This window comes from Maniola hyperantus, chromosome 16 (genome assembly GCF_902806685.2).
Source record: "Maniola hyperantus chromosome 16, iAphHyp1.2, whole genome shotgun sequence".
In the NCBI taxonomy this organism is placed as follows: domain Eukaryota; kingdom Metazoa; phylum Arthropoda; class Insecta; order Lepidoptera; family Nymphalidae; genus Maniola; species Maniola hyperantus.
In genome coordinates this window covers 2,965,367-2,985,926 of record NC_048551.1, presented here as the reverse complement: position 1 = coordinate 2,985,926, position 20,560 = coordinate 2,965,367, and the positions used below count along the sequence as shown (strand labels likewise).

General features: G+C 37.9%; 1 protein-coding gene across 1 annotated transcript in view; it reads right to left on the bottom strand.

Annotated features, from left to right (window-relative positions):
* Positions 1-20,560, bottom strand: part of LOC117989596 (uncharacterized) — a 37,426-nt gene that overhangs the window by 4,075 nt on the left and 12,791 nt on the right. The window contains exons 13-24 of the mRNA XM_069503934.1: positions 19,421-20,187; positions 18,757-18,949; positions 17,750-17,860; positions 17,224-17,288; positions 12,370-12,438; positions 10,304-10,423; positions 9,170-9,327; positions 5,341-5,491; positions 4,725-4,982; positions 3,724-3,935; positions 2,960-3,245; positions 2,361-2,486 (exon numbers count right to left, since the gene is read on the bottom strand). Of these exons, the coding sequence (XP_069360035.1) occupies positions 2,361-2,486; positions 2,960-3,245; positions 3,724-3,935; positions 4,725-4,982; positions 5,341-5,491; positions 9,170-9,327; positions 10,304-10,423; positions 12,370-12,438; positions 17,224-17,288; positions 17,750-17,860; positions 18,757-18,949; positions 19,421-20,187 (2,516 nt within the window). The remainder of the gene's footprint in view (positions 1-2,360; positions 2,487-2,959; positions 3,246-3,723; positions 3,936-4,724; positions 4,983-5,340; positions 5,492-9,169; positions 9,328-10,303; positions 10,424-12,369; positions 12,439-17,223; positions 17,289-17,749; positions 17,861-18,756; positions 18,950-19,420; positions 20,188-20,560) is intronic.

The following is a 20,560-nucleotide window of genomic DNA, read 5'->3' as shown; positions in this document are numbered from 1 at the left end:
TAACAGCTTATATCTGAATAAAAAATCTTTCTCTTAGATATATCTACTACTTTATATTTTAAATGCGAAAGTGTGTCTGTTACTTTTCACGCAAAGATATTTCATACTAGATGATACCCGCGATTTCGTTCGCGTGGATTCAGGTTTTTAAAAATCCTGTGGGAACTCTTTGATTTTCCGGGATAAAAAAAAATAGCTTATGTCGTTCCCCGGGATGCAAGCTATCTCTGTACCAAATTTCATCAAAATCGGTTGAACGGTTGGGCCGTGAAACGCTAGCAGACAGACAGACAGACACACTTTCGCATTTATAATATAATAGTATGGATACCTGACAGGACAAAAGGTCCTGGAAAATCAAAGATTTTCAGAGGTCCATCCACTTAACCAATTTGGACGAGAGGCAGTTGGCATCCCGGAAACGGACTTCAAAGGCTACTATTTATTCCGGAAAATTAAAAAGTTCCAGCGGACACGCTAAACAATCAAAATCCCCACGGACGAAGTCGCAAGCATCACCTACTTTTCGTCTTAATACGGTCTATTTATTTTATTTATCGTCTTGCGATTATATTTTTTAATTCATGGCCACTTGTAGGAGTTGAGTTAAATAAGTACCTACCTACGTGGGTTATGCTCATAATCCTGATATTTTTATAAAAGCCCTTTATAATTGGTTCAACCAATCAATAAACAGAATATTTAAGGCGAGTCACCGAGGCGGGCAGCGCGGCTTTGAAGTAAACCGCTTGGCAACGTTCAAATTCTGTGTTTCAAACGTTAAATTTGAATTTAATAAATTATAGAAGTCCTGTTGAAAACCAAAATTTAGCAGGTTCTCTGTAGTACTTAAAGACAAATATTTCCATATAAAAATTATTTGCCAAGTCAGAAATTTTAGTATTAAATAATTCGTTTAGACTTTTATTTCGGCTTATTTCAAGATTTTATTTGATCGAGTGAAGTACTTCCTATTGTGTATCAAAGTAGCACATTCTTTAGACAATGTCTTTAGGTATATTGTATATTTTTAGCAAGGCCATTATTTAATAGTAAATACCTAAAACATTTGATCTAGCAAACCAGTTTTTTCCGCTTAGCCTCGGTGACTCGCCTTAAGCCAAGCGAAACGGTGGCCTAGCGGTCAAGGCGTCGGACGCGAACCCAAAAGACGAACATTCGAGTCCTGCGAGTTCCGCAATTTTATCATAAAAATATTTAAACCATGTTTGACGACCTCCCTGATGCAGTGGCAAGCACTGTGGTCTTAATAGTGAGAGGTTCGAATCCCGGTAGGGTATTTGGATTTTATAATGTACTAGCTGATCCCCGCGGCTTCGCCCGCGTAGATTTAGGTTTTTAAAGATCCCGTATAGCCATCCCGTATCCCGTATAGTATCCCGTATATGTCACTCAGGAATAATGTAGCTTTCTACTGGTGAAAGAATTTTTAAAATCGGTTCAGTAGTTCTAAAGATTACCCCCTACAAACAAACTTAACGACATTACCTCTTTATATAATACAACGGGCCGTGCAGCAGAAATCGTAATATTTTAATTTCGCCATAACTTCAAAACCAAACGTCCAATTTTAATCATTCAAAGACCAAATATTATCTCCATAAACTGTTCTTAGTGATGAAATCATTTATTTTGATAAGGATTAATAGCATGAGTAAAATAAACGCGTTTAAATGTAGTCCAAAAAAAATTCAAGATTTTTAAATAAAAAAATGGTTGCTGTGCCTCACTCGACATAGATGGGTATAGTGTGTCGCGGACTTTTTTGTAGATATTTATAAGATCTACAATTAATTAGAACATTTTATGGTTCTATCTTTTATAGTTTAGGCAGCGTACGCAAAATAAGTAACTTTTCTGGTTGATTTTTTACACCTTGTGTCCGAAAAACCCAAATATCTTACGGAACCCTATTTTTTTCCAAAATAAAATATAGCCTATGTTACTCGTGGATAATGTAGCTTTCGAATGGTGAAAGAATTTTTAAAATCGGTCCAGTAGTTTTTGAGCCTATTCAGTACAAACAAACAAACAAACAAACAAACAAACAAACAAACAAACAAACAAAGTTTTCCTCTTTATAATATTAGTGTAGATAAATTTATGGTCTGGTGTGGTGGGAGGCTTCGATAATGGCTAGAAGCGATTTAGCGTTCCGGTACGATGCTGTGTAGAAACCAATAATAAAAACTGCCGTACCCTTTTCAGGTTAGCCCGCATTAGACTGGATCATCACTTACCACCAAATAAGATTGCTGTCGAGGGCTAACTTGTATCTGAATAAAAAAAGTTACAAAAGCGTTACAATTGGCATCAATGCAAAAAAGTTTGAAAATTACCTCTTCTATCCAAAACAAAGGCGCTATGACGTTCGGCAAATCCTTGCAGAGCTCAATCTTTTCCGTTTTTAATAGCAGCATACTAAACTGTACTCTCTGTTTCGCGACCATAGGGGTGCCCGTGATCTAAAACATAATTCAAATATTTCATCATAATCAACTCATCGCCGGCTCACTACAGAGTACGGGTCGCCTCTCAGTAAGAGAAGGGTTTGGCCATAGTCCACCACGCTGGCCAAGTGCGGATTATAAAGACTACTTTTGAAAGTAGTTTTACTTTTTACTTTTAAACGAAGTCGCGCGCATCACTTAGTTTAATCTATTATTGGAATTTGCATAACAGCTTATGAGTCTTATTCTGATAAGACCAAATTTTAGATGATGATTTGGGGAATATGCTAACTAAAACCCATATTGAGTATAACTTTTCAATATAATATAAAGTAGCGATATAGGTAGGCATGGCAAAGATAAATATGTTACCTTTAGATAAATGGAAGACTCAGTTATCTCTTAATAAGAGGTTATACCAATGACATCGTACTTGTTACACCAAGTCACATGATCGTTCAACTATAGTTACTACTTTTGGTACTTACAGGTTCAAAATCAATGACAATTTCGTGTTCGTTCCTATCCGGGCTCAGACCTTTGATATTCATAGCCAGTTCAGGATCACTGTCATAAAAATGAGGCATAGAAGCATACATAGGCACCCCTATACACTTGGTTAAGTCCATGAGACCTTTGGGAGGGCACTTATCAGGGTCATCACAGAAGCATTGAAGTTCGGGATCGTTTGCGAGGTCTCCGATGTTGGCTATGTAGCGGTTGGTCTTTATACCTTTATAGGATGTCTTCTTTTGGTACCAGGGTCTGAATGTCCTGGAAATAAAAAGGATATTTTAATCATGATAATTTTTTTTTTTAAATTCAGATACAAGTTAGCCCTTGACTGCAATCTCACCTGGTGGTAAGTGACGATGCTAACCTGGAAGGGGTATGGCAGTTTTTAATAAGCCCATGCCCCTTTGGTATCTACACGGTATCGTACCGGAACGCTAAATCGCTTGGCGACACGGCTACGCCGGTAGAGCGGTAACTAGCCACGGCCCAAGCCTCCCACCATTGACCATACCAAACCAGAAATTATAAAAATCCAAACCCCTGCCGAGAATCGAACCCGGGACCTCCCACTAATAAGGCCACAGTGCTTACCACTGCGCCAGGGAGGTCGTCTACATGGCATCGTACCGGAATGGTAAATCACTTGGCGACACGGCTTCGCCGGTAGGGTGTTAACTACAGTCACGGCCGAAGGAACACAGACGAGAGAAAATTTAAAAACCTTATAGGTAAGTACCTGCATAAGTCTCCAGAATAAGACTCCAAACGATCAAACTCGGTGAGGAAGGGTGGGAACACAGTGCCATCGGTGCCGTTGTACCCGTTGCACGTCCCGGTCCATATCTCCTGCTCCATTTTTCCGTCCACAGCCAGAACCCTGCCAACTTCCATCACGTCTTTGATGCCTCTTTTAACTGTTATTACATGGTTGTCCACAGTTGCGTTACGCTGAAAGAAAATATACATCCCGTGAGATTTATTTATTAAAATTCATTTTATGCAATACAGATGTTTATAAACCAACTAGCTGATGCCCGCGACTTCGTCCGCGTGGATTTACATTTTTCAAAATCCCGCGGGAACTCTTTGATTTTTCGGGATAAAAAGTAGCCTATGTCCTTCCCCGGGATATAAGCTAACTCTGTACCAAATTTCATCAAAATCGGTTGACGGTTAGGCCGTAAAAAGATAGTAGACAGACAGACCAGACAGACATACACACTTTCGCATATTTATAATATTATTATATTATATATTATATTATAGTATAGTATAATAGTATGGATGGATTAGGATAGATGATCCTCGATCATGTTATTCCTACTAAGTATAATATATAATATCATAAATACGAAAGTGTCTGTGTTTGTCCTTCGATCGACGTAATTTTTTGTATGGATATGTTTAAAAAACTGGAGAGCGAGGCAGACTATTTTTATCCCGGAAAACCGAAAGACCTCCCACAGGATTAAAAAAAAAACGACGCGGAGAAGTCGCGGAGGGAACTGATGAAATAGTCACACACAATAGTTAATCACATAACTTCATATTAAGTGAGTATATCTGATTTCCTTTGAGAATAAATTCTTTAACCTCAACGCTTAAATTGCTATAATCCGCTGAAACAGATCAAATCTGTTTGGTGCAACATGCATCATGCGACATGCACCGCCCGCATGCTATTCTATTTGCTATAATAAAGCTTTTGGTTCATTGTAGGATAAAATGTAAACTCACCATTCCAAACAATGAAAACCTGTACTGGTTATTAGGCTCAAATATCAGCCGATCAGCAGCCTCCTTCTTCAACGCGGTACAGACAGCTTTAGGGGCGAACTCGGTCCTGGAGCAGTTGATGAGGATGCCTCTAAACAGGAGGTCCATAGTTGCCACTCGTATGAACACGTCGGGCGGGCTGTCGAAGATACCGTTGATGGCTTTGCCGATCATGTTCAGCATTGCTGGTCGGTCGCGATTCACGAGGTTCACCATACCCTGGATAAACATCAATTTGCTTACTATTTTGATTTACATTATTTTTAACGTAATTGATGAAGCTAAAAATAAAAAATATATTAAAAAAACGACTTCCAAAACCACTACAAAGTAAAAAATAACTTTTGTTTCTACACGTGTATGTATGTATGAAGTCTGGCGAGCATAATAAAAGAAACTAGAAATCGAAGCGTGAAGCTCAGCTGACATCAACATACATGTACCTACACGTGTAGAAACAAAAGTTATTTTTTACTTTGTAGTGGTTTTGGAAGTTGGTTTTGAAATATTTTTTTATTTTCAAAGTAAATTGAATTTCAAAATACACAGCAACATGGGACATTGTATACGTACTTACCACCAGAAATGGATGCGGCATTGTTATCACTTCTTCTCCCGTAAGACCCGGCCCCGAAAGCTCCTTTTTGAAATAGAACGCATCCAGTTTCTTATAGTCGATTGTGTCTGTGTCATCTTGGTCCTGTATTTCCACCTTTTCTTTCCATTCCCTAGCAAATTTAGATTCAAAATTTTCAAAGTTATTTAACTATAGTACAGTACCTACGCGGTAGAAAGTAATGTACATTAACCTCGAGCAGATTTATAGAGCGTTCTCTGTCGTTTAGACCGACAAAACGTCATATAGGTATGAGTGACAGAGACAACGCTCTACAAAATCGAAATATCATTCTAAAGACCGATGTACATTACTTTATGCCTTGTACTGTACCAGGTGACGAACAGGGTCATTCTTCACAAGTCCTCGCCCATCTTTGAACGAAATGACGATGAGTAATTATATTAATTAATTATAACGATATTAATGACCATTTCTGCCCTCACCATGGCCAGCAAATTCATATGTTTAACTATCCTACATTACTAATTGAAACTAGATTATAAATTATAGATTAGAACGAATCAAAGCAAACGTTTATAATTTGATAAAATAATAAAATAAAAAATATTTTTGAGTGTATTTAAAATGCCTGACAGAATTTATTAGCAAATACTTTTTGATGTGTGCCTTTTATATCAAGAAAATGAGTTTTCTTTAAATGAAATACGAAGAATAAATTCAAAATGTAGGTTATAAAAAACCTTTAAAATAAACTAAGTGTATGCAGCTTTTGGACGCGGTAAGGGTACCTGTCTGTATACTGCGACGGTCATCCTCCTTTGCTGAATAAACGAACATACTTACCGCAAATGGGTTGTCTAATAAAATTTACAAAAATAAATAAAAAGTAAAAACCGACTTGAATAACCACAACCATAAAAGTAGAAAATAATTTAATTTGTTACAGAATATACAAGAGTTAGTGTAGTTCTATAACTAGCTTCTATAAATAGTTAATGTACTAGTTATTGAAGTCATTTCACAATTATTTTTAGTGGCCCATTTTATAATATGCTATTCTTGCTTAAAAACCTACTGTTTACTAAGCTATTGATCACACTGATCGCGAGCAATTTACTATTATCCGTCGAGGAGTTCCTTTATCTATCTTCGAAGATGTTCAAAGATCAGATCTTCATCAAATTTATATGGGACCACCTCGGAAGTATACCCCTTTAAACAAAAAAAACCGGGCAAGTGCGAGTCAGGCTCGCGCAATGAGGGTTCCGTACCACAGTCGTATTTTTCGACATTTTGCACGATAATTCAAAAACTATGATGCATAAAAATAAATAAAAATCTGATTTAGAATGTACAGATGAAGACCTTTCATATGATACCCCACTTGATATAGTCACTCACTTCGAAAGTTGAAAATACTAATTATTAGTTCATGTCCACAATTTTTTTTTTTTGTGTGATCTAACCCTAATTTCACGGTTTTCAGATTTTTCCCCAAATTTCAGCTATAAGATCTACCTACCTGCCAAATTTCATGATTCTAGATCAACGGGAAGTACCCTGTAGGTTTCTTGACAGACAGACAGACAGACAGACAGACAACAAAGTGATCCTATAAGGGTTCCGTTTTTCCTTTTGAGGTACGGAACCCTAAAAATTAAACCAAATCGGTTCAGGCGTCTTTGAGTAATCGGGGAACATACATTAAAAAAAACAAAGATTCCGACGAATTTAGAGGCTCCTCCTTTTTTGAAGTCGGTTAATAAAATCAACTCAAGGTTACCTCTAAGGTTGATATGGCAATGAAGTCAAACGTATAATCAGTTAGAATCTAAGGTAATCACCTACTCGGTCTCTTAAGCTTTAAATCAATACTTTTTTCAATGTTTTATATATCAATAAACCTAGATAATGACGAGATAAATCGATATAATTCTTAGTTTTGTGTGTACAATATCGAATATTGTTGTAATTTCCCTCCTACGTTTGTATGAAGAAAGCACCGAACTGAGTCCCCTTAAGCTGTATTTTTATCGATTGCCGTAAATAATAGATTTGAAAGAAAAACCTCGGTTCTTTATGCATCTGTGCTTTAAGTATAGAGAAGTTGAGGCGTCTGGAACGCCTTATAATAGGCCACCGTTGCGAAACACTTTATACCTAATTGATACCTTCCTTTTATGGTACTAAATACAAAATAACATATTCAGTGTTTTAACGATCGACTTTTATTTGACGTCAATAGCTAAATTATATGTAAATGATAAAGAGTTACCTTGTTGGTATAGGTATTCCTTGATGTAGATGATAAAAATTGGTAAATGATCTGTACCTACCTAGTTCATAGATCCATATCTGTTTTTCTAAGTATAAAAACCGGCCAAGTGCGAGTCAGGCTCACGCACCGAGGGTTCCGTACTACAGTCGTATTTTTTCGACATTTTGCACGGTAAATCTAAAATCTGTTTTAGAATATACAGGTAAATCCCTCCCCACTTGGTATAGTTATCTTACTTTGAAAATTGAAAATACTAATTATTTGTTCATGGACATATTTAATTTTTTTTTGTCTACCTATCGGTTTCCCAAATTATATGCCCTACTCATTGCCACTTTAGCTTTGCAACGCGTTGAGCTGTTCTCCTACGGATCTCCTCATTTCTGATTTGATCACGTAGAGAAACTCCAAGCATAGCTTTCAGCTTATTAAGTAGGTAGTAGGTACCTATTCAGATACATTGTGATATAATTTTATGCTCAACAACTTCAAACCATAATGTTAGGTAACAACTGTTAGAAGACATTGAAACTTCGCACCAAAACGTTGCACTGTAGAGACGCATGAAAAATATACAGAAACACCAATCACGGGATTCTAACCACAATGTTTTAAGTCTTTAGAGCTACAATCGCTTGTATGGAATAAGAAAATTAGGAAGAAGCAAAGTCCTTAGCGAACACCCAAGAAACACGCGTTTTGAATAAATAATTATGCTGCTTCCAGGATCTTTGCGTGTGAAATTTATTTCAAGATTCCAGTGTGTTTATGTAATCACTTGAGCCTTATGGGAATACTAAGGTAGCTAATTAATTATAGTACGGGACAGGTCAACATGGGGGACACCCGCACAACCACCCCCAGCCCCCGCGCTAACCCGGTGCGGGATAGCGCGGGTGACGTGCGGGTGTGCGGGCGTCCCCCCGCATTGTACCCTGATTGCCATCTTGACCTGTTGCGTACCGTTACGTTAATCTATTTTTTCATAGTCGACTAAAACAAAATTCTTGGAGAAACGCTTAAACGCGCTTTGCTCGTATGTAAGGAATTCAATATTCTTTCTTTAATAAAATTGTCAATAAGCTACTTTTCTGTAATTTAAGGCGGAAAGAAACTATGGTATGCGTCCGTAAGCAGCAGCTGACAGGCGTGAGTGCGTGACCGATAGGATTGCATAGTGACAGTCGTTTCGGACGTGGCTTGCGAGATATCTATTAAGTACTATTGGACGTCCGAGCGCTCAAGGTTACGTCCGCAACTTACATCCGATAGTTTGCACAGTTCAGTGTACATTTTACTATCCTGATACGTACCTATAAGTCGCGGCAGTCAGCCGTGTCCATTAGCTGACGGACGCAGCTGCGTCCGATAATTTGTTTCCGTCTTAAGTTCAAAAAACGCTTTTTAACTTTTGAAAAGCTAAGGAAAAATAAGCAAACTGTCGGTTTGGGAGAACACCGCAGTTAAAAGCTGGTTCCACTCTGGTTGAAAGAAATAAAACCTGCCTAACAATTTAGTATTATTTCGGGTAATCAAAACTTAACTTACTCAAAATAATAAGGCCCAATCTCCTTCACAATAGGCAGAGCTCCCTTCTGAATGTCTTCAACGTTGGTATAGTTAAATAGGTACACTTTAAAGTCAAGGGCGAAGGGAATTTTTTCCCACATCTGTCGCACGTCCGTCTTCTTGGACAAGGCCATTTCCTGCAACCAAGCTCATTTGGAGAGATTTATTTCCTTTTATATTGCACATAGATTCACTTGACCTTAAATGCATTGTGTATTAGTTACTAGAGCCTCAGCGTCTTTTTATTTGTGTTTATCAATGACACGTTAGGGATGATTTTATGCTAGATCGTGCCGGGCCCGAGCCGGCCGTGAAAAGCTAGCAGACAGACAGACATTTTATAATATTAGTATGGATTTTTATTACTACAACTGTCCGGTATTCCTACCTACAGCATTGTATGAGGAAGTTTTAATTACTATAGTTATCCAACAGTTAAGTACCTCCCTATGTTTGTGTTTGAAGGTCCTAATTAAAAAAGTTTCTTGTAAAAATCGATAGATAAACCTTTATAGATAGTTAGAATCAAACAACTAAAATCAATTTTCTTCTAAGTAGGTATATAGAACTTAAAGACGTGGATATTTTTGTACAAAAAACAGATAAGTCCACAAAATAATTGGCCGTTAATTGTCTGAAATATACCGGTCAAGTGCGAGTTGGACTCGCACACAAAGCATTCCGTACCATCGTACCAGCCTACGGGATCCTATTACTAATACTTTCTAAGCTCCACATTCGTGCTCTTGTACTAGTATGTGGGGCCTGACAGCTATGATTGAAGCCAAACCATGCGTTGCGTTGGTGGTGCGCGGCGCCCCAGAGCGGTGCCACTACGTCATCCTACATAATACAAATCGCTGTACCATGCCACACAATGCGTTACGACGTCGTGCAGCGCCGCACCCGCACCGCACGCGTAACGGACGTGGGACCAGAGAGACGAGGCGGGGTGCGCTGGTGCGGTGCAACCCCATACTTTACGCAGTTCCCGTGTGCCATCCAATACCTACTCAAATTCACAGCGGTGCGGCGGCGCCGCAACGCACCGAAAACGCATCGTGCGGTCTCATTTTTAGATAGGTACGACACGCCTGTTCAATGATTAATTACCTTTTTTAATTGACTTTTCAATACAGCAGGGAAGATCACCCAGCCAAACAAAACGCCAAAAACACCTGCGCCCGTGCAACCTGCCGCGATCTTCAAGTGCTTCTGTAGCTGCATTGTTTCCTATAGGAAAAATACTTATTAAATAGTACCTATTTACTTTTGTAATATTAGTTACGAGAGTAAAAATTAAATGTGGCGACTGACTCAAAATTGTGTGGTAATTTTTTTATATACAGTTACAAGTTAGCCCTTGACTGCAATCGCACCTGGTGGTAAGTGATGATGCAGTCTAAAAAGGAGGCGGGCTAACTTGAAAGGGGTATGGCAGTCAAACCCACACACCCCTTTGGTTTCTACACAGCATCGTCCCGGAACGCTAAATCGCTTGGTGGCACGGCTTTGCCGGTAGGGTGGTAACTAGCCACGGCCAAAGCCTCCCACTAGACCAGACCAGAAATTTATTAGATACATTCGTATTTAAAAATCCCGTGGGAACTTTTTTTTATTTTCCGGGATTAAAAGTTGCCTGTGTCACTCTCTCGGTCTTTAACTATACCCAAGCAAAGCACCGTGTCCGTTGCTTGCGATGTGATTGAAGAACAAACCAACAAACTAACAAGCAAACATACTTTCGCATTTATAATATGGGTAGTGATTAATAGTAATAGTTAAAAGAAAAATTAATTGTTCCAATCAATCAGTTAAAAAATTGAGCCAATATCCTTAATTATAGAACCATTATAGAAGAGTCTGGAATCGATGGGTATTGGCTACACACTCTACACAGACATGTGGCAGTTTCTCATAAAATGTCGTTGCAAATTGCAACCCACGTATTGCAACCCATTATTGGTGCAATTTTAAAATATAGTACGATAAAAAAGCGCTCAAGTACAAATTGTTCTTCCTTAAGAGCCCGCTTCACCAAAGCGACGACTCGTTGGCGGGTTGAGCCTAAAATAGTGCTTTTTCCACAGATGACAGAAAAAACGTTACCTGTGCGTGTCACCCTATCCCTCTAACCGCACCTCACCCTGAAAGAGAGGCCGGCCGGCCGGCGGCAACGCGACAGTAATAGCAATGCGACAGTTCATTTGCTGTCTCTTTTCTTCTTCTTCTTATTTTGCTTTGTGGCTATTGCTGTCTCTCTCTAGCCGTTGTTACGTTTTAATTAGGACCGAATCGGACATCGGTTCAGCTATTCTCGAGATTTGCGCTTAGCAACACATTCAGCGATTCAATAGCTCAACCGGTAAAGGAGTGGACTGAAAGCCGAAAGGTCGACGGTTCAAACCCCGCCCGTTGTACCTACTCCTAGCACAAGCCTGACGCTTAGTTGGAGAGGAAAGGGGAATAGTAGTCATTTAACATGGCTAATATTCTTTAAAAAAAATCATTTTTATGTATAGAGATAAGTATAGATGTTGAGCTTATAAGTTGCTACAGATTTCCCTTCGTGCTTATAGGTTTTTAAATAGAACCTTAGATACTAATTAATTTTCTTATAATTAGTGCCTACTAAAGTACTAATAATAATTATAAGAAAATAGTTGTCTGCTTATTATAATAATGATTACTGAAGTGTCCGGCTGGGCTTAGATTTTACAAATCCTATAGGAAGTCTTTATTCGGAATTAAAAATAGCTTATATTATAGGTAAGTACAACTTTCTATTCATGTACAAAATAACCATATTATAATATACTAGATTTTTCCGGAGACTTCATCCGCATAGTTTAAGTATAGCTTATAGCAATCGGGGCTATCTATTAGTGAAAGAATTTCCAGAATCGAAACATTAATTCTGGAGATTACCCCCTTTTACCTCTTTATAATAATGACATTAATATCGAGAAAATAAAACGAACCAATTTTAATAATAATGATGGATGGTTGGCTTTATACACTTACTAAATAAACATCATAGATTTTAAAGAAATTATATAACAAACATAAAATAAATATAGAGAACTGTTTGAAACCGTCTCCTATCGACTTACTTACAGATAAACGTATTGAAAAGTCTTTTATTATTCTGTTGAAGGAGGTAAAGTTAGGGTACATACGTGCGATGTGTACACGAAGACAGCTGGCCGCCTACTTGGGACGACGCTGCAAGCTTTCCGATGGGCGGGCTGCAGCGGTAGGTACAGTCGCGTTCAACGGTGCTAACTTATTTAAATGAAGTTATTTTCTATCTTACTTACGATATACACATTGTTCTGTGTAAGGATGAAAAGTTAGGAAACATACGTGTGATGTGTACACGAAGTCAGCTGGCCGCCTACTTGGGACGACGCGACGCTGCAAGCTTTCCAATGGGCGGGCTGCAGCGGTAGGTACAGTCGCGTCCAAAAACACAGCAATGTTAGGTACTAACTTATTCAAATTGTATTGCTTCTGCTGCTTTTCAAATCAAATCAAATCAAAATGTCTCTTATGCTACGCTTGTGCCACTGCCACTGGTTCGGAATGATATTCTACTGAGAATCTAAAAACTCTTTTGGAACAACTTTTTCAACGCAGAATAGGTATTATTGTTCATTGAAAAAGGTTTCTCGGGATTACATGACCAAGTGTGCCACTTGGTCATGTAATCCCGAGAAATTTACCTTCGAGAGCACTCCCGTAATTTTTACCTCTTCTGCTTAAAACCTAAATCCATGCGGATGAAGTTGCGGACCTCATCTAGTTTTTAATAAACCTAACTCCACACGAAAGAAATCGCGTGCAAAAGCTAGTCTAGCCATTGCATAAAATATCATACTTAGAAGTCGACTTAGGTATAACAAAGTCGAGTTAAAGAAGTTTTAAAAGATTTTTTTTAAACAAACATTTTTGCACTTCATTGTACATGTACCGCCCCTAAACCAGTGGTACTGTATCGGTAATTTGAGTTATTAGTCATTACTCATGCCTCATATTCTTTTTATCTTTTTATACTACCTACCTATATAGCTTTTTTTTCATTTATCAGGTTCACCAACAGCTTTATCATCTACATCAAACACAATATTGAAAATACAAAAGTTCTAAAAAAATTAAAAGTTAATTGCAGGTAAACACCACATGCAAATAAAGAGTGTCGAGTAATTTTACAACAAAAAATAAATTAATTTAAAAAAAACAATAATGACAATATTATAACAACTAAAAGTATTTACAATATATCAGTGATGTTGTTATCCCTATGTCGATGCAATATATAAATAATAAGTCTATGAAAGTAAATAAATTGGTTTGAAGTAAAAAAAAACAAAAAACTGTAATACAAGTACTCCTATGACTATATTATGTTCTGGTTTCAGGAATTTCGTAAGTACTATGGTTTAAATTGAATATAAATTGATTTTAAAGACAATAACATTTTACTCAATTAATTTTAAGCAGCAGTTCTTAAAGTTCTCGCTGGTTAAATGGATACTAGACGTGTAGGAAACGGTAGGTATATGTGTCCATAATTCACACAGGTAAATTTGAGAATTTCTTTAAAAATCTGTTCTGTACTTAGACGTTATTAAAAAATCCGCCACAAGATTTGAAATAAAAGGGAAACCCCTTTTCTTAAGATTTGAAACAAATGTGAAACCTTAGATCATTGTAAAAAAATAGTTGAAGTGAAAAAGTGAAGAGAAATTTTTCTTGCTATAAATGAATCTGGGTCATATGGTCCGAAGTATGAACGTTAAGGTAAATTGAAGTGACAATGGGCAGGTCACGTCTGTTGAAGGACCCTTGGATGTGTATTGTGTAGGTGTCGTAAGGTCTTTGAGTGATGGTCGAATCTCGGCAAGCGGAACTGGTAGGGCGCCTACAACTGTAGCAAGAGGGTTGGTGCAATGAAGGACAAGCTACTATAATGATGTATGAGTTTATTTTACACTATACAATTCTTATGCTATTTACGATAAAGAATGGCTCGCGAGCCTTATAATGTTATATACCTACAATGATGGAAGATGTTCACAAGAAGATTGTTCGGTAGGGATTGTTCGTGCAAGATCAGGAGGATTCTCCACTGCGTTCCAAATTTTAATGTTGTTGTGTGGCAGCTGCGAAGTTTTCTCAATAGCTGCCAGCCAGCCAAATGACGGTAGCCAGGTGTAGTGATGACATCTAAAAAGTGTCTGCCACTCCCTACCACACCTCACAACCCTTTATTCTCAAAGGCATGCGAAGTCTACCTATTATGTAGACCACTCAGCTATGAAGGTTTCCTCACAGTGTTTTCCTTCACCGTTAAATCAAGTGATCACTACCCATATTATAAATGCGAAAGTGTATTTATTTGTTGGTTTATTGGTTGGTCCTTCAATCACGTCGCAACGGAGCGACAGATCTACATGATTTTTTGCATGGGTATAGTTTAAGACATATAGTACTTTTTATCCCGGATAATCAAAGAATTCGCACGGGATTTTCAAAAACTTTATCCACGCGAACGAAGTTGCGGGCATCAGCTAGTATTTAATAATGCTTAAAGCTCTGCTTAAGGCTTAGAAAGCTCTTGACGACGTTATCTGTCGCACAACTCAAAGTACTGTACGAATCGGGCTGAAAGGCATGCAGATAGCCATGACGTAGACATCCGCTAAAAAGAGTTTTTGAAAATTTAACTCCTTAGAGGGTAAAATAAGGGTTTGAAGTTTGTGCAGTCCACACGGACGAAGTCGCGGGCACAAGCTAGTTTATCAATAAAAATTGATATACTGAACTATGATACACTATGACAGCTATAGCAATAATTACTCTCTATTAAATCCATAATTATGTTCAGTCAACAATCTCTTTATGTGTTCATTAAGTACTATTTCAAAGGGTCTAATCTCTCCTAAATTGGTTTAAGCTTTTGATATGCTATGATCCATATTTAAGTAGCCATTTAATCCGTTTAGGGAATGAGGCTAACCGAAATAGTGTTTATGGAATACTACGTCTTACTTTCTTCGTCCGCGTAGATTTGGGTTTCTAAAAATCCCGTGGGAACTCTTACAGATTTTCCGGGATAAAAAGTTGCCTATGTTAATGTCCGGGATGCAAGCTACCTCTGTACCAAATTTCATATAAATCAGTTAAACGGATGAGCCTTTAAGAATCCCGTGGGTACTTTTTAATTTTCCGGGATAAAGAGTAGCCTATGTCCTTCTCCGGACGAAGTTACGCGGATCCTCTAGTTTATAATATTAGTATTGAAGTATGCATTAAACCATGAAAAATATAGATGATGGTACAAAAGCTGTATTCGATATTTTTTTTATGAGTTAAAAAATACCGATACAAATAAAGGAATTTTCACGAAAGTATAATTTTGCTATGAATCGATCTTTCTGACGAAGGTCAAAGGACTGCATCATCATATTTTGCACTCGAGTGGTTTTTATGATCAAGACGTGCAAACCTGATAGGGGTAGCGTAGATGACTAGAATTTTTACTGCCTCATTTTATAACCAAATTATAATTGCCGCGGGGATCTCTAACTTTTAAAATTAAATTTATATTTTTTATTATATATTCGCACATAACTCCGAGTAAAGTAAAGTTACGAGGTGCGTGCCCGGGATCGAACCCCTGACCTCTCCAATAGGAGGCTGACGCCTTAACCACTATAGGCTATCACAGTTAACACAGAGAATTCAACCTAATAATATTAGGATTTACATATAAAGTAATAAATGTTTTTTGTAAATATTTGTGTTTATCGTTTGTGGGATGATGGATCAACCAATAAATGTATTTCTATTATATTCTAAAAGGTATCCTAACATTATTTTCAAGTTGGTCTCTCTGGCTATAATCAAATAACTTAATATTCCGAATGGCGAGTGTATTTTTCCCTCACGAAGGATTGAAGGTATGATTCTTTTATTAGTTCAAGTGGAATTGACGAATGGGGCGGTGTTTTGAATATTTTATACGAATTGTTTTCCAATATCGTTTTTAAAGTCTTTATAAAAGAAACAAAACATAGACGCCTACTCGGCCTTGTTTCTAAACAACTTCAAAACTACTATTGTTTTACAAAATACACAGTTATTAGATTTCAAGGAGTATTAGTAGTCTAGTATTGTTATCGGAAACAAAACACTCTAAAGCAGTATTTTTTTGTAAGTAATTTTAATTAGTGAGTGAATATAAATTACAAAGCATTTATACTAAAAAGAAAAATATAAATAAGTATAGGTATAACTAGGGTTGCCATACGTCCCGTATATACGGGACTGTTGCCGTATTTGACCATCCCGTCCCGTATTAATACATGCCCCGGTTTTGTCCCGTATTTCGACAAAATACGAAAATACAGGTGAGTGGCGCTGGCGACCGTCTTCGGCAGTGGCGATGTGCGGGAACGCGCGCATGAGAGGCCTACGGGCCGACCGCTCACACAATTTTAAAATAATATATAAAAATTATACATATAAAAAAGAAAAAGAATTTATTGCAAAAGTAAAATCAATTTCTAAATATGACTTGGCGAAAAAATAAATTTACAATAAATATAAAAAAAATTGATTCAATCATTTTATTTTTTTATTTTATACTTTTGAAACGATTGAGATCATTTACACATGCATGCTATGTGTAGTGTATATGTGGCTTTGGGCATCGGAGGAGAAAACGTCCCGTATTGGTACCTAGGAGTTATGGCAACCCTAGGTGTAACCAATGTCTACCAATCCGCACATGGCCAGCGTGGTAGACTATGGCCAAAACCCTTCTCACTCTGAGAGGTAAGTATTACGATGTTGTATCGGCATAAAATAGACTGCTATAAACAATCAGCTGATATACGCCGAGGTAATTCTATAGGACGTGTTCCATTATTTATTTTGAACAACAGAACTAGTTTCCTGGTTATTTGAATGTTATAAAAATATTTTATGCAAGCGATGGTGCAGTGCAGTGCAGTTGTAGTTTATTTCAATTTGAAGTGCTCAAGTTTGTGTTCCACAGCCATAAATATGTTTTCCGTTGTACAAGGATAACCTGGAATAAAAAATGTCAATTTTATTTTTTATTTAAAACCATTTGTTCAATGTTTAAAACTGGATTGTGCCCGGGACTTCATCCGCGTAGTCTACACGAACTTCTAATCCTTATTTAACGTACCTACTTAAGGGTTAAATTTTCAAAAAAAAATATCTTAGCGTATGTCTACGTCATAATAGCTATCAGCATTCTGCATGCCAAATTTCAGCACGATCCGTCCAGTAGTTTGAGCTGTGTTGATAGATCAGTCAGTCAGCTTTTCCTTATAAATATTGTGGATGAAAATAAACCAGAAGTTTGTCGAATTTTTGGGGCTTTACAGATCTTCACAAGATTCGAACAATGAATTGAGGTGACCTCTGGTGTTGAAGGCCAAAATTACCTTTGGGTCACTTAACCAGCAAATACCTATAGGTAATTAGGTAGTATTTTTTATTAATGGATTCTTGTATACTTACCAATATGTACCCAAGCGTCATCACAGCCAGCATCCAAGCGGGCCATACGTACCGCTTCGCGCAACGCGTGTGTTATAACCGCCGCTAGACAAAAAGCTGGTTCCCCTGTGGCTGTGATGAAAAAAAAACGGTCAAGTGCGAGTCGGACTCGCCCACGAAGGGTTCCGTACTATGTACTAGAAATAACACTTTTTAATTTTTTTGTGATGTAACCACAAATTCGCAGTTTTCAGATTTTCCCTTTATTTATGCTATAAGTCTCCTGCCTACTGATTCTAGGTCAACGGAAAGTACCCTACAGCTTTTGATTCCCTTGACGGGTCTTGACAGAATGAACGAAGTAATTGGGCAATAAGAATTCCTTTTTTTCTTTGGAGATAAGGAAACCTGCAAAGAACTTAGTATCTGATGATGCTCCCGAATACTATGAAATGGGATTATGAGTTTCAGATTTGACGATGGAAACCTGAGCGCTACAGCTGGTTTTCTGCCAGGATCAGAATGAGTGATACACACGAGTTCAAGGCCTTCGTAGTTGAATGCAATGGAAGGGGATAATAGGGAGCAAGCTAACCGGCTCGTTGGAAAGCCTGGAACACCGCAGAGACGTAAGCTCTCTTTGCGCGTTCTACCGCCTCTATAATGGAGAGTGTTCCGAAGAGTTGTTTGATCTCATTCCACCCTCCTTTTTCTACAACCGCACCGCACGCCACCGCAATCAATTCCACCCTCACCACCTGGGTTTCTGGAGCACTTCGACCATCCGTTTTGCCAGATCCTTTCATCCACGCACATGCAAACTGTGGAATCAACTCTCCTCGGCGGTGTTCCCTATACATTACAACATGGGGTTATTCAAGGGGCGGACCACCAAATTCCTAAAAGGCTACAACGCATCGGCGGTTCCTCTGGTGCTGCAAATGTTCATGGGCAGCGGTAATCACTTAACATCAGGTGACCCGCCAGCTCGTTTGCTCGCTATCTCTATTTAAAAAAAAAAGCTTTACCTTTCGATTGCAAAACTCCGAATTCATTGCCGGAGTTTCGCCGGAAGTAAATCCTGAAATCCGCCGGAATATCTTTAATTCCCGGAGGTTTATACGTCCACGTCCGGTCAGTGAGCAACTTCCCAGTTTTATCATCGTACACGATTTTCTCAGACGTCCAGTAACCTAGACCCATTACGAAGGCCCCTTCGATCTAAAACAATTGTGAAAATATTTTTTTCATACAAATATTAAGTATAAATGCGAAAGTATGTCTGCCTGTTTGTCTGCTAGCTTTCACGGTCCAAAATGAAAAAATCAAAAACCAAAAGATTTTTGATTTTTCATTTGGGGGTGAAATAAGGGTTCGAAATTTTTGTAGTCCACGTGGACGAAGTCGCGAGCATAAGCTGGTTTTTATAATCTCTATATATATAAAATGAATCACTGAATGTGTTGCTGATCGCAAATCTCGAGAACAGCTGAACCGATTTCGCTAATTCTTTTTTCATAATATTCCTTGAAGTACGGGGATGGTTCTTACGGAGAGAAAAATTTTAAAAAAATCCTGAAAAAGAATCGACTTTTAGGCGGTACGAAGTTCGCCAGAGCAGCTAGTAATTTTTAACCGACTTCAAAAAAGGAGGAGGTTCTCAATTCGTCGGTTTTTTTTAAATTAAATTACCTGTCCAATATCAATCTCAGGATTTAAACTTCTCCCAGTATCTTCAAGTAGATCAACTCTTAGTACATCGTGGTTTCCAGTCAAAATGTCTACTTCGACCTCTAAAGCAATAACACCATAAATATCGTAATTCTGCACAGGTTCTTCCATAGAAAACATGTAGGACGCTTGTAAGTACACTCCAGAAAGAAACGCTTCTTTCACGAGTTCCTCCCATGAAGGATTTCCCAATTTCTCTCTGATGGGTTTTAAACGATCCTTTATTATGTCACAAGCTTTCAAAGCAGCGTATGCAATACATTCGCTTCCAATGCTACCACCAGTTGCCATACTATTCGGGGATGTGAAACTCGTGCTTGGTTTAATAGTAACTTTTTCTAAAGGAATACCTAAAGCATAGGCGCAGACTTGAGCTGTTTTTGTATTAATTCCTTGACCCATTTCAGTGCAACCATGGGTAACAGCCACCGTACCATCTGCATGATAAATTGAGATCAGACAGTTAAAAGGGCCGAAGTAAAACAGTTCATACGTCATCGGCATTAATTTAAGCGCCCGTTTTCTCCATCGGTTGTCATCATTGAACTTTTTTACATCTTCCAATCTGCTTTCGTAGCTAGAATCTTTTTTCAATTGGTCTATTAGTTCTGGGATAGGGTTGCCGTCTTTTTTCATGTTCGCCAGTCTAACTTCTATCGGGTCCTTACTTAGATCATGAGCTATTTTTTCCATTAAATATTCCGTAATTGCGAGACCTTCGGTCGATGCTGAAATTTTTATTAAAACTTAATCATCTAAATACTTACCTAAAACTTTTTATATCAGCGAGGAAAGACAGTAAATTTTGTACTTAAGTGGGATTTTAGTACAGACATAACTAGTAGACTAATTTGGCGTAAACATTTTTAATCCTTACTTATCCAGTAATTGCTTTATGGAGATTGAGAAAATAAACATGAGGGTGGCAACGCCTACTTCAGATAGATTATATGTACGAGTACTTAAGTTATAACAATCGATTGAACTTGTGACACCATGTTGACCAAAGCATATACTTTTCTTTCGTGCTTCAAAGAGCATATTGTTGTTGAGAAGACGAAATAATTGTTACTATAGGTTTCGATATAATTACGAGTGTTC